The 14,992-nt window shown below is 35.0% G+C and overlaps 1 protein-coding gene across 8 annotated transcripts in view; it reads left to right on the forward strand.

The window, feature by feature from the left end:
- ABL2 (ABL proto-oncogene 2, non-receptor tyrosine kinase) overlaps nt 1-14,992 on the forward strand; it is a 100,461-nt gene that overhangs the window by 73,637 nt on the left and 11,832 nt on the right. For 3 of the 8 annotated variants that reach the window (XM_037506384.2, XM_037506388.2, XM_037506387.2), the window contains exons 2-4: nt 6,785-6,847; nt 8,021-8,191; nt 12,186-12,481. In XM_037506384.2, coding sequence (XP_037362281.1) covers nt 6,785-6,847; nt 8,021-8,191; nt 12,186-12,481 — 530 coding nt within the window. Of the gene's footprint in view, nt 1-907; nt 1,272-6,784; nt 6,848-8,020; nt 8,192-12,185; nt 12,482-14,992 lie in introns of those variants that run through there. The other 5 variants (XM_037506386.2, XM_037506391.2, XM_054693436.1 and 2 more) reach the window with 3 other exon arrangements.

The raw sequence follows: 14,992 nt of genomic DNA on the forward strand, positions 1-14,992 counted from the left end.
TATAAGAACTGGGATGTAGACCAGAGGTAGGGGTGTGGTGGTGAGAGGATTCACCAGAGACAGAATGGGGAGCAAAACAGGCTGGTCTACTGAAATACACTGCTGTAGGGAGCAACAGGTGAGACAGGCAAAGTCTGCTGTGCCTTCTGGGTTAGCTCCCTGGCTGGAAATTGAACTCATGCCACAGTGGCTTTGGATAGCTTAATAATGCTGTGACTTAACCCCTGAGCCACAAGGGAGGCACCAATATAATTTTATGTTCCAGCTTTATTGAAGGCTTTTTCATTCCTGTTATCCGCTCATTTCATCCTCTTACTCTTGTTGACCTAGAACCTAGAAGAGTGGCTGGTACATTGTAGGTGCTTAATAAATATCAAACCAATGAATATTCTCAGCTGTACTGTTATAGGTATCTTTGTATTATTTTTGCAAATTATGCAATGAAAGTCATCTGTTATTTGTAAATTTTGCTAGTTTAATTCTCATGAGGTACTCTCATCTTCACTCTACAATTTTAACTTTATCCCTTATATGTTAACAAAGATAAGGCTTTTGCTTATAAAAGCTTAACATTCAAAACTTTACAGCACCTTTGTGCCTTGTGTTTAATCTTTACTAAAGCTATAGAACCAAATGTTAGTAAAGGCAGTCATTTCCTGGGTCTGTGCTTATGAATCAGTTTGTAACTATTTGTTTGGCTTTGGATTTGTGGTTTCTTGAACTAATTTAAGTGATGCAAAAGATGAGTCTGCTTAGGCGTTTCCTCTCTTTTAAAAGTGTGTTTGGGTTTTGCCAAGGAAACTACTTTGCCACTCTTATCACCTACTTGGGAATGAAATACATCTATAGTACTGATTCTTAAACTTTTTTTATTTGTTACGCATATGTGTGTTGGATTTTACTTTATTTGTGTTTTGAAGATATTTCCTGAGGTTTTGAAGTAACTCCATTTTGAGTCAGTCTTCCTAATCACCAGTCATTTTCCTTCCAGTTACTCTCCACCCACTTTGAAACTTGTAAATGCTTACCCTTCTGTTGGTTTCTTCTGGCCACTGAGTGTATGAGTAAACGTCACACATGTGGTATTGCTTGTCAGAGAGTGGAATTCTGAACTTCCTCTTTACATAGCACAGTTTAACTTCGTGCTTCTGGGCAGAGGATGGTCCTTGGGACAGTTCTGCTTCCACCTCAGAGTTATGGCAGAGATCAGGACCCATCTCTCTGCTGCTTATGCAGTGAGGCCTCAGAATCTACTCTACCCAACTTGACAGGTATGGTTCAGATTTGATCATTTGGGAAAAGGTAAATAGATAATCACAGCAACTCATTATGAATGGAGATTTCAAAAAATCTTATCTGTCACTGTTACTGCTTTCCACTTGGTCAGTGAAGTTTTATGTGCTTTTTTTTCTTCCCAATGGTATTTCTTAGTAGGTCCTCAATCAATACTTAGTGAGAGAAACAAATAATTTGTTATGTGGTTTTAGGCTACATGTGACATACAGATATGACGAACTTATACTATATTGAGTACTGTTGAATATTTTATCTAACCACCTAATACAGTTTTGAAAAGAGGCATTAAAAAGTATTAGCTTAGAGAATATACAGTTAGATAAAGTAGAATTCGGCAAGATAAAGTAGAATTCTGGCAAGATAGAGTTTGTAAAATACTTGGGAATGGCGAAACTGAAAATTTTGTATTTTAATTTCTCCAATTATTACCTGACAAATTTCTTATTAAACCGATAAAGTTATTGATAACTTATTGGTAAAAAGTTTTTAAATAAAATTAAGCATTAAATTTAGGACTTACCGCTGAATTTGTTTCATTCTGGATTTTAATTAGTTTAATCCTGATAATTGACCTAGCACAAGCTACTATTTCTGTTTTGCTTTACTTTTATTGTATCCTGCTAGAATTATCAGTAGAGAAAATAATAAAATTACCTAATAATCATAATGTATTTCTGCTGTCTGTATTCCACAAGTGATAATCAGAGTCTTCAAGACAATAGACATCTTAAATCCATGATTTGCCTAGGTAGCATGACTGACAAAAGATAGTAATTCACTACGTAAGGTATCTAAGGTACCTAATATATGGTAGTCACTTCACGTTGTTCAAAAGTAAAACATTCCCAGCCTACACTCTTGCATTGGGCGGGTACTGTACATCTGAGTCATCCAGATTTGTCTGTCTTAAGTGAAGAGAGAAAGTGGCATAGAATAGACCCACTAGTTAACACTGTGGCATTTACTTGTTCTTCCTTTACCTTTTTTGTTTTTTGTCTTTTGTTTTTTGTTTTTTGCTTTATTCCTTAACTTGTTCTCTTTAACTTTTTGTGATTTAACACATGTTCATTTTCAGCCCCAGGAAAATGTTAGGATGTTTTCTCTTTGAAAAATTTTCCCCCTCCTCCCTTTTTTTCCTGGTGCTATAGGGTAGGATTGTGTTAAAGTGGATATCCTGTACAGACAGCTTATATAGGAAGTTTACTCTTAGTCCTATGAGAACAAAGAGTGAGTGGGAAGAAAGAAGAAAGGAAGGAAATATATTTTGACTTGAATAAAAAGATGGTAGAACCAGCAATGGGAATAAGAATGGGGGAAAGCATTGTTTTTCAAGTTGTAGATCTTTTAGTATTTTCACCTCAAAAGTGGCTTTTATCCCATATGTATTATTTTATATATTTATGAAATAAATAGTATGGTATGATTTGACCTGTATGATCTTTAAAGTTTACATAAAATCTTGCCATAGAGTTCATTACCTTTTTTTATTTTGTCAAGTAACATGGTTTTTAAGACATTGACCTGCTTTTAGTGATCTTATTTTGAACTTGATGATTTCTCTCCAGTACTGATAAACCATATCTTGAAGACATGTCTTTGCACATTGACAGTCTGTCACTCTACTGTGTCACTTTGCTGTCATCAGTGCAGAATTCTTGTTCAGCCAATTTCAATACTTTCTCTCCTCTGAAACCTTTTCTGACTCCAAACTTTTTTTCTGTTCTATTGTATCATAGCATACTCTCCTAGTATACCAGTGTTGCATGATTCATGTATTCAGTATCTTTTTTTGAGAGCCTTTTATATCTGTGTACTGTTCTGGGTGCTTGAAATTTATCAGTGAATAAAGCAGATAAAAATCCCTGTCCTTATAAAATTGATATTCTGGTGGTAGAAATTAAATAATATACATGAATATAATAGACAATTAAACTACATATTTTGTGGTAATAAGAACTATAAAGAGCAATAAATTAAGAAAGGAGATATGGGACCTGTGGAAGTATTGTCAGGAACACACATTTTGAAATACGATAGTCAGAGAATGCCATACTGAGAGGATGGCATTTGAGTGAAATGTCATGGATATCTTGGGGAAGAATGTTTTAGGCAGAAGGAAAGTCAGTATTAAGGTCCTGAGGCAGGTGTGTGCCAGACATGTTCAAATAATAACAGGGAAGCCAGTGGTCAGAATGAGGTAAACTAGAAGGGAACAGTAACAAGATGAATCAGGCAAGATAAATTGCAAAAGGCCTTGTAGGCCTTATAAGGGCTTTAGATTTTACTCTAAGATAGGGTGCCTTCAAAGAATTTTGAGCAGAGTGATAACACAAGTATGACTTTTGCTTTTAAAAGCTGCCTGGTTGTTAAGAATTGACAGTAGAAACAAAGCTAGAAGCATGGAGATATATTAGGAGTCTAGTGAAATAATTTAGGTAGGAGATGATGGTGGTACAGAGTAGAAATGGAGAAGGTGAGAAAATAATAGATTCTAGATATATTTTGGAAGGCAATAGGGTTTTGTAATGTATTGAAAGTGGTATATGAATTCAATAAAGGAGTTGTGAATGATTTCAAGGGTTTTTTGTTCCCCCCAGCTTCATTGACATAATTGATATAATAATGTACAAGTTTAAGGTATACAGTGTATTGATTTGTACACTTAGATACTGCAAAATGATTTCTTCTACATTAGCTAATACTTGTATCACTCATGTAATTATTTCTTTTTTGTGGTAAGAAACATTTAAAATCTACTCTCTTAGTAACTTTCAAGTATATAATAAAGTATTAACTTTAATCACAAATTATGTTAGACATTAGCCAGAACTTACTCATATTATAGCTAGTAGTTTGTACTCAAGCTTTCAAAGTTTTTGGTCTGAGCATCTGAAAAGAAGGAATTGTCGTTAACCAAGATGGGGAATTCTGTGGAGAAGCAAACTGGGGAGAGTAGTTGTTTTATCCAAGACCAAATAGTGCCATTAGTGATTTATAATCTTTATAATCTTCATTTTCTTTATTTTTTTTTAAATTTTTGCATAGAAGAACCAGGGTATAGGCCAGAGACGTAGGGGAGGTGAGAGGATTCATCAGAGACAGTGTGGGGAGCAGAACAGGTGGATTTACTGAAACACACTGCTAAGGGAAGCTATGGGTGAGACAGGAGAGGTCTGCTGTGCCATATGTGGGTTAGCTCCCTGGCAGGGGATCAAACTCAGGCTGAAGAGGTGATAGTGCTGATACTTAACCCCTAGGCAACTTTGAAGACCCATAATCTTCATTTTCTGATGCCCAGTACAGTGCTGAGTGTACAGTGCATGTTCACTAAAATTACTAGTTTAATTGATCTTAAGTTTTAAAATACTAGATTTCACAAAATGAGATATAGATGCATGGCATTTGCTATCTTTAGCCATAATATGCTTTAGGAGTTGACTTTAGTGGCTTAACTATTTAATATTTCTAATTTGGTCAGTGATGGTTACTTGTCATTCTTGTAGTGCTTTGTTACTCTTAATTTTTATTCTTCTTACAATTTCAAATAAGGAATACTTCTATCTAAAAAAGAAGGAAGTTTACTCTTGTTTCACAATTAATCAGGCAATAAAAATCACAAAACATTGTCATGTGTTACCACTATCACTAGCAAGAAACATTCATCATTGTTTCATGTGATGAATCGGGTTAATGGATCCTGTGATGTTCAGTTTAGAGCCAAATAAATATTTTCTGTATTTCTTTTTAACAGTTCTTTTCATTTTAATAAAGGTTTGGCATTTTGTGGCCCCGTGCAAATTCTGCTAGAGTAGATATTTTTCACTAGAATAAAGAAAAACATAGTACATGTGACCAGACTGAAGAATGTTTTATATAATATGGCATTTTGTTTATTTGGTAATCCTGATTAGTTAGCTAAGTACATAATACAGCTGTTCCCATTCACTCTAACCTTGCATTTAAACAAAGAGCAATGCATTTGTTTCAAACTCACTTTTCAGGGCATCTGGACATGTCTTCAGGTTTGCTGTAATATTCTTAATGCAAAACAAAATTTAATTAGCTTTGAAGTTTTAAAGATATGGTCCTTTTAAGAGGAGATAAGAATGTGTGTTAAAGGGAAACAAACTAAAACTGTTAGATTTACAGGTCAGCCCACAACAAGAATTTCTGTTATATCTTATAGACAGTTAAGAAGCCATTTTTGAAACATTGGCTAAGGTGATTGTAAGATTGAAACATATCTCATTACGCCCTGTCACATTTTTTGTGTAATTTTGTCATTCATTAGTTTACAGTTATTGAACACATATTTCATAACTTGCTAGAAAAAAGTTACAGTTCTTATGCCAAGAAGCACATGTGAATGAAGTTTGGGAAACATAAATTAAGGATGTTATAAAGACAGAGGATAGTAATGCAGCAGGTATACTTTTTTTGAGAGATTTATTTACTTATGCATAGAAGAACTGGGGTGTCGGTCAGAGGTACTGGGGGTGAGAAGATTCACCAGAGACAGAGTGGGGAGCAGAACAGGTGGATCTAATGAAATACCCTGCTGACAGGAGCAGTGCGTGAGACAGGAAAAGTCTGCTGTGCATTTATATGTGGGTTAGCTCCCAGGCAAGGGTGAAAGCATGAGAGCACAGAGACCACCAGGGAGGCCCAGCTATAATTTTTTTTTAATATTTTATATAATTCTTACATCATTTTTCATTTTTGCACAATATATGGATTTTCATTTTGGTTATATTCCCCATACAATTGTACCCCCCGCCCCCCTTATTTTGACCCTAATCCTTCTTCTCACCCTCATCCCCTGTAGTGTGTCTCTGGTTTATAGTTGCTTGTTGATTTTGATTTTTACTTTGTATTAATTAGTCTTTTTCCTGGTCCCTTATTTAGGTTTTCTAAATTCCTGCTATGAGTGAGACCATCCGGTATTTTTCTTTTTCTTTCTGACTTTTTTTGCTGAGCATGATTCTTTCTAGCTCCATCCATGTTGCTGCAAACTGCATGTGTTTATCTTTTTTGATTGCTGAGTAATATTCCATTGTATATATATACACCACATCTTCTTGATCCAGTCATCTATTTTTGGGCATTTGGTTGTTTCCATCCAGCTATAATGTTTTTGAAAACACACACAGAGGAAGAATATGGGACATTTCTTAGGGGAGGTTATATTGGAGCTGAGTGTTATAAAATGAGTAGAAGCCACTCAGTGAAAATGAGGGTGGAATGGGAGCCCATTTCATGTAGACTGAACTGTGTGAACAAAAGGCAAAAACATAGGAACGGACAGCGCTCAAAATTTGAGGGCTAGAGTGGGCATAGGTGTGGAGTGAGGAGAGGTGAAGCTGAAGAAATAGATAAAAACTTGATCACGAAAGACCTTGATGGCCATGTTAAAGAGATTTTAGCTTGTTGGTGAACTTTTGAATAGTCTTAAGAAGAGTTGACATGGTCAAATTTTTGTTTTAAATAGATCACTTTGCCAGCTGTGTGGAGGATGGATTTGAGGGAGACAAGACTGGAGGCTGTAGTCCAGGTGAGAGATGATGGATATCTGAACTAAGGAATTGGCAGTAGAGATGGAGAGGAGGAAATGGATTTGAAAAGACATCAAGCTATAGATTCATTGGTTTTTCACCTTCAAATATGCTAAAACCAATTTTAAATTAAAAAATGATTTGAGGGAGAGAGAAAAAGAGTGTTACATGGCATAGGCAGTTGGATAATGGCTGATAGCCACTAAAAACAATCCCAGTGATCAAGAAAATTGCTACTGGAAAAAGTGGTTTTTTTTTTTTTGGTTTTGTTCTGTTTGGTTGTGTTTTTTTTTTTTTTTTTTTTTTTTAATAAACTTTATCTGGGCCATGAGAAGCAGGTGGTTTAACTAAGATGGTATAGGGATCACCTATTTGTATCCTTGACTAAATTTATGAAATGTGAAGCCTGTGGAAGATACTATAACTCACATTATTACATGTGGCAGAAATTCAATAAATACCTATTGTTAGTGATATTTAATAGCTGTCAATTAAGCTATTACTACTTTATAAAAATGTTTCACCTTGGAGAAGAAAAGAGTTATGAATTTTTTTTCATTAAAACAATGAATAACTACAAGCTGTTGTATTATAAACAATGCATAGTAGCAAAGTATTTTGGAATGCCAAGAATATTTTATAATAAGCCAAAGCCTGTTTTTTTCCTGTTGTTTTAACATAATTTTAGGATTTTTCCATATATAAATGAAGGGTCTGGATTTATACAGTATGTACATATTTCTTAAAATCTATTTTCTCTTTTCCAAAATTTGTTTTATATGGGGTATAAAGGAAGGAAGGATATTTGAGATGACTTATAAAATATAGCTTTTCCTTCCTAAAACCACTTCCACCACAACAGAATATCCTATGTTTTATAAAATGAATCACCACTTTTTTTGGGGGGGGGGATAATTTTTCTTGAGAAAAATGTTTTAAGTTGCTATTCATTTATTCCTGATTAGGATGATGGGGGATTGCATTTAAATCATAGCTAAATGCTTATTTTGTGTCCTTTTATCTGTCTTACTATTTTTTTTAATAAAAAAAAGTACTTGGGAAACTGTCACTTGCTCATTCTTCATGACTCCACACTGTTTATGTATAGCATTCAAATGGATTTCCAACTGTTCAACTTATTGTGAATTCCTTCTTCTTTTTATGTCTTTCAGAAGCCTTACACCGCCCTTATGGTTGTGATGTTGAACCCCAGGCACTGAATGAAGCCATCAGATGGAGCTCCAAGGAGAACTTGCTTGGAGCCACTGAGAGTGACCCTAATCTATTTGTTGCACTTTATGATTTTGTAGCAAGTGGTGATAACACACTCAGTATCACTAAAGGTGAGCTTCTGTGAAACATCATCTCACTTTTTAGTTTTCATTAGTGGTTAAGAATAAAAGGATTGTGGTCTAGATTCTGCCTTCGACTAGCGCAAATCACTAGGTAATTTGGGCCCAGATACTTTTGGTTCAGTTTTTTTTTTTTAAAGCAGTATATGAGATAATCTTACTCTTCTACTTTATTGGGTTTATTAAGGATAAAATGAGATAAAGCTCTTTAGAAAAACACCACATAATATGTACATAAATTTACCTCATTTTCAGAATTCTGTACTATCTATAATATGCCAGCATTCATCTGCCACAAAGGTCAGGTTTACTGTCCATCTCTTCTCATGGAACTGTGGCCAATTCAGATGAGTCATGTTGCTGGACTCCAGTGCTACTAATATTATCCCTGGGCTGACCACCTAGCTGAGGAACCATTCATTATTAGTCTGCAGCAAGATTAAGAACATGCACCCAAAATATAAACTGACTCCATAACTGCTATTTATTACTTAATGCAGCTGGCATTTTTAGCCTGAAGAAAGTAGTTTAGTGATTCAGAATTTCATGATTCTGTCACAAAGCATCTTATCTTGTTGTGAAGCAGCTTTGAATAGCACTAGCCTAGACAACTTGTCTCTCATTTGTGTTTATATATAAGTGTTGGTGAAAGGAATAATAAGAAAGGTTTCTACTGTAATATTCTCAAGAGTAGTAGTTTATTGCAGTAGTAAATTCTTATAAAAGGAACACTAAGAACAAGACCAAGTAAAATCACCCACTGTTGGTTTTTTGAACAAGTACAGAAAATGTGGAACTTTTATGAGAATTAAATAGGAGTTTGGTGCATTCTCATTGTGTACATTGTATACATGAATTAGATTGCAATCTGTTTACAAGCTTTTTCTTACCTTTGAACCTATAAAAGCTATTTACTATGAAAAACTGTATTTTAGGATAGTTTTTAACTAAATGAAATTGTAACTTAAATGATTATTTATTGAACATACACTTTTTGTTTGTAAGGTTCATGATGAGGTATCAAATGGGAGCAGATATACCAATTTGGCAGGCCTCCAAAAAAAGATCATTACCCTTATAAAACTTTTTTTATATGTATCAATTTTTAAAATCTAGCCAATTTCATCAAAAGCAGAAATCCTTAAAAGATTTGTCAAAATGGCATATAGATCTGTCCAAGAGTGAGTAATGTCATACATGCAAGCGCAGGAGATTTAAAAAGTATAGGAATTGTAAAGTGCTTTAATAGGTAGTGTTATTTTTATTTAAAGATTTTGGATAGTTTGGGGTTGAGTAGCAGTAGGGGTAGTGTTTATGGATATGTAAGAGTTTATGTATATGTATGCATTGGAAGGAAAATTTTACACAAAGTTTTAGGATTAAAACAAAGAACTTCAAAGAAATTCTTTGCAGTTATCATTTTGGGCTGCAGCACATTCTTTTACCTTTACTGATACTTCAGTGGAGAAGTTGATGAGGCAGTGACTCAGAACATTGTTTCCTAGATCTAATTTTCATGTCAGTATTTTCCAAAATAGCTCAGTCACCAAGAAAACACTGATAAGGAAAGTCTGTTGATTCCTCAGTTACCATTTATGGCAACTGCTGGTTTGCAGCTCAAAGAATGCTTTATCTTATCACCAATGGTGCTTCCTTTTAAAACCAACAAGACGCCAGATTTTAATTAATTGATTTTTTTTATTGTGGTAGCATTGATATGTAAGTTTGATTTTATTTTAAAGGTGTAGGATCTCCCTTTTCAGTTGTCATCGAACCACACCTACCACCAAAGCACCCATAGTCCTCCACCTTAGTCCATTGGGCACTCTCCCCACTTTGTTTTCACCCTTTTCTGCCCCTCTCTGGTAGCTTCAGCCCTATAGTCAGATTTCTAGGTTTTGTTTTTGGTTTAATTTTAGCTGACTCTTTGTCTTGTTTCTCTATACTCCACAAGTAACTGATACCTCCCAGTATTTGTCTTTTTTCCTTTGATGCCAAGTTTTTCTACCAGGTCCTTATTAATGTAAAAAAGAAGTCATGCTAAAGCTATTTTATTATTTTAAAAGACAAGAAAATATATTTTTAAAGTAAAATTTCATTATTTGTTTTAGTTCATTCTTCTATGACTATTTTGTTGGAATTAAAAAACGAAGTTCTCCAGGATATTTTTGTCAATAGGTCCAATGTTTATATCCCCACTAGTCATCCCTGTTATATTCCATGTTACTCGAAACTTCCATAATAAAAATATCCTCCTAACTGCCAAAAAGAGAGGAAAACAAAACTTAGGTTGTTTCACTATATCCTAATTATGATGACCTGTCATTAATTTTTTGTAAGGAAGCAACAATAATAAACTTAGTGAGTACTTAATCTTTACTACTTCTTGTTCTTGTCTGGAGTAATAAAGAAAGTAACAAGTTTTAGTTTTTCTAGTCATACTAAATTTTTTTTCCTGCAATATGGTTGGTGAGTATTTTTCTGCACACATTACCACCACACATTCCTCTCACTGTACATATGTATATATTTTTTTTAAAGATTTATTTATGCATACAAGAACTGGGGTATAGGCCAGAGGTGTGGGGGGTGAGAGGATTCAGCAGAGACAGAGTGGGGAGCAGAACAGGCAGACTGACTGAAATAGACTGCTGAGGGGAGCAGCGAACGAGACAGGAGAGGTCTGCTGTGCCATATGGGTTGCTCCCTGGCAGGCCGGGCATCGAACTCGTGCTGCAGAGGCTGTGGATAGTTTCATAGTGCTGTGCTTAACCCCTTACACCACCAGGGAGGCCCCATATGTATATTTTAAATATGTGTATGTGTAGAAAAGTACATGCTTTTGTGTGTTTTTCCTCACTGAGTGTCTCACATCGAGGTGTCATACATTTCCATACACCACTGAAAAAAAATTCCATGGCTGCCAGTACAAGGAGTTCGAGTTTTTCCTCAGTAGCCTTAGTTTGATAACTACTGGATCATGTGTTTTTTTTATTGATTTGGCTTTCTTCTGCTTTCTGACACTCAAGAAGTAGGTGTGAACTCTGTGGGAAGGCTTTTATTTCTTAGAGATAGGAGCCAAAGGCAGTATAAAGATTTTTTGGATTATCAGTTATTACTAATTATCTCTTTCACCTTGCCTGTTTTGCTGGAAAAGCAATTTGTCTTGTGAGGGAGTCTAAACTTGATATTCACAACTTTAATAGAGAAGTCAAAGACATTGAAGTTTATATATAGTAAGGATAGTCTGAGTAACATGAGTCTCAGGTTCTAACTTCAGATTTCCCTTCCCACACACTGATTTTAGAGAAATGAATGGCAGTGATTCATTCTTGATGGGGAAAGGGAAGGAAATTGGGGAACTATCACTTTTAAATTTTGAGTCCTGGAAAAGATTGTGCTTTGGGAGTTCTCACTGTCCACCTCCACTCCCAGTTTTCTATTTGAAAAGTTTGTTAAAAGTTTTGTAATCTGTACTTTATGTTTTTTTTTTAACATTGGTACTTTTGTTGCCTTAGTGCCAAGTGAAATTTAGAAGTAACATATTTCACATATTATTCTTGTTGTTAACATTAAGTAATATATAAAATATATTCCTTGACAAAATATTTTGAGGTAAAAGTTAATTCCCTTTTTCTTTTGATGAGAAGAATTGTTATTTTCCATTCATTTCAGTAACCTTTCTAACTTCATATGTTACCTTATGCCATTCATGGAGTTTCCAGAGTCATTTTTTAAGTGGTATGTTAAAAAAAACAAAAACCTGTAGTAAATGCCAGAAAGTCATTTCTTTGTTTCTTTTGTAAACCTACAAACTAAAGAGCCCAATCAAGATATGGTGAGCTGCTAAGTTTTCATTATTAAAAAAATTTTGTTGGCATAAAAGTTCTTGATTCATTTTCTCAGTGAGTTTAAAGCTTGACAATAGACTTCTTCTGTTTGAAGTAAAGGCTTTTCTTTCATTCTATGATTACCTCATGGCTAGGTGAAAAGCTGCGAGTGCTTGGTTACAACCAGAATGGTGAATGGAGTGAAGTTCGCTCTAAGAATGGCCAAGGTTGGGTGCCAAGCAACTACATCACTCCAGTGAACAGCCTGGAAAAACATTCCTGGTACCATGGGCCTGTGTCACGCAGTGCAGCCGAGTATCTACTCAGCAGTCTAATCAATGGCAGTTTCCTAGTTCGAGAAAGTGAGAGCAGTCCCGGGCAACTGTCCATCTCGCTGAGGTATGAAGGGCGTGTGTATCACTACAGGATCAATACCACCACAGATGGCAAGGTAAGACTGGCTGGCAGCTGCCTGTAGGCGCTGCTCTTTAGAAACAATACTTAGAATGACTAAAGTATATATTTCTTATGTCTGACATGAAAATAAAGTAATAGCTCAGGTGAGTTTAGACTGTTATATATCTTAGAGCTTGCTCTTTCAAAAGAACTTGGTAATGGAAGCTCCATATGATCCAGCAGTTGCACTCCTAGGTATTTACCCAAAGGACACAGAATCATTAATTCCAAAGGGCACCTGCACCCCTCTGTTTATAGCAGCACTATTTACAATAGCAAAGCTATGGAAACAACCCAAATGCCCAAAAATAGATGACTGGATCAAGAAGATGTGGTCCATATACACAATGGAATATTACTCATCAAAAAGATAAACACATGTAGTGTGCAGCAACATGGATGGAGCTGGAAGGGATCATGCTCAGCGAAAAAAGTCAGAAAGAAAAAGAAAAATACCGGATGGTCTCACTCATAGCAGGAATCTAGAAAACCTAAATAAGGGACCAGGAAAAAGACTAATTAATACAAAGTAAAAATCAAAATCAACAAGCAACTATAAACCAGAGACACACTATTGGGGGGGGGGTGGAATGAAAGAGGGATTAGGGTCAAAATAAAGGGGGGTGGGAATTGCATGGGGAATATAACCAAGAAGAAAATACATACATTGTGCAAAAATGAAAAATGATGTAAAAAATATATAAAATAAAGTCATTGAACTGAAAAAAAAAAAAAAAAGAATTTGGTAATGGAAATGAAAAACAGTATTCTAGCAGTAGTTCAGTGGTGAGGTAGTGAAGATAAAGAATAAAAGAAGCTTGTATAAGTAGCTTCCCAGTCGTCAAATGTACAGATACACATCTAATATGTTACATAAGAATTTCTAAATTAAACTTTGTCTTTGAAAATTACATTAATCTCTATCAGAAAGTTTGCAGAGTAAGAATGTAAACTTCTGAGACTGTTGATCATTTATGTATATTAATATAATACGTCAGTCAGTCAGTGAGCAATTTACATGTTGGAAAGGCCAACCTCATTAGAACGGTTGTGTTACTGTTTTACTCCATAAGCTGTAAAGCTTAGGCATATGTTATTCTGCTTAACTGTAAATCATTTATTTATTTTTAAATTTATATATATTTTTTACCTCATTGTTCAGTTTTGTACAATGTATGCTTGTGTGCTTTCTCCTTTTAGATGTATTCCTGTAAAATTCCCACCACCAAGTCACCCATGAACTATCACCATAGTCCCTTATGCTCTTCTCTCCCGTTTTGGTCCCTCTGACTCTCCCTCCTTTGCAGAATGTCTGTGATTTATGTTGCCTGCTAATTTTGTTTTTTTGTTTTTTGGTTTTTTTTTTTGTATTATTAGTGTTAAATATGATTTTTTTTTTCCTGATCCCTTATTTGGTTTCCCCTAAGGACTGTAAATTTAGATAGAATCATTTCTTCCAATCTCTTCCTCAGTGTTATCTGCATAGTAAGGGAAAAACAGCCTTTGGAGCAAACAGACCTGGGTTGCTTTGTAATGCCACTACTTATTTTGTTAACTTCGTGACCTGCCTCACTTTCCTCCCCCTCTTTACTGACTAAATGAAATTTATTTACATATTGTTTGTGACTGCTTTCTCTTTACTACAGTAGAGTTGAGTGGGTGTGACAGAGATCCTTGACCACGAGTCTAAAATATTTGCTGTCTTGCCCTTTACAGAAAAGGTTGCTGACCCCTATCATAGATGAATTTCACACACATAAAGCTGAGTAAAAGGGATTAGGAATTGCCAGGAGATGGGAGTGGGAAGGACTGCTAATGTATATGAGGTCTTTTTTGGGGATAATGAAAATTTTCTAGAGTTAGGTGGTGGGACAACATTGTGAATATATTAAAACCACTGAATTTTATACTCGAAATGGTAAGTATTATGGCATGTGAATTATACTACAATAAAAAAAGTTCAGTGACAGAAGCAGATACAAAACAATATATATTGTATTACTCCATTTGCCTGTAGTTCCGAATGCAGGCAAAGTTAAACTAAGTAGGTACCTTTGCAGGGGTACATTACTGAGGACACAAGGGAGGCTTTTAGGGTATTGGCGATGTTACCATTCTCTGTGTGGGAGTTGTTTACATAGATGAGTTCATTTTGTAAAAATCATCTTGTCTCCATTGTTTAAATTGAAAGCTTTTCTGTTTACAATAAAAAAGAAAATTTTCTATTTACAGTAAAATATTTTGTCTTTAAAAAAACAAGCTTCCTTGGCAGATAAGGCTTGAAGAATGCTATTTAACTGTATACTTCTTATTGCTTATCACAAATTAACACTACTTTGTTAACAATTCTGAAATAAAATTGTGTCTCTTTTTTAAATAGCCTAGCTCTCACAAGCACATTCTACTTAAATATAAATTATGAGATATTTGACCACCCTCTCCCTAACAAAAAATCAAAACTAGTGGTAATGGATTTTCAAATTATGTTCTGTACAAGCTTCTGAGA

Source organism: Talpa occidentalis, unplaced genomic scaffold (genome assembly GCF_014898055.3).
Source record: "Talpa occidentalis isolate TD23 unplaced genomic scaffold, MPIMG_talOcc4v2.1 talOcc4.12, whole genome shotgun sequence".
NCBI lineage: Eukaryota > Metazoa > Chordata > Mammalia > Eulipotyphla > Talpidae > Talpa > Talpa occidentalis.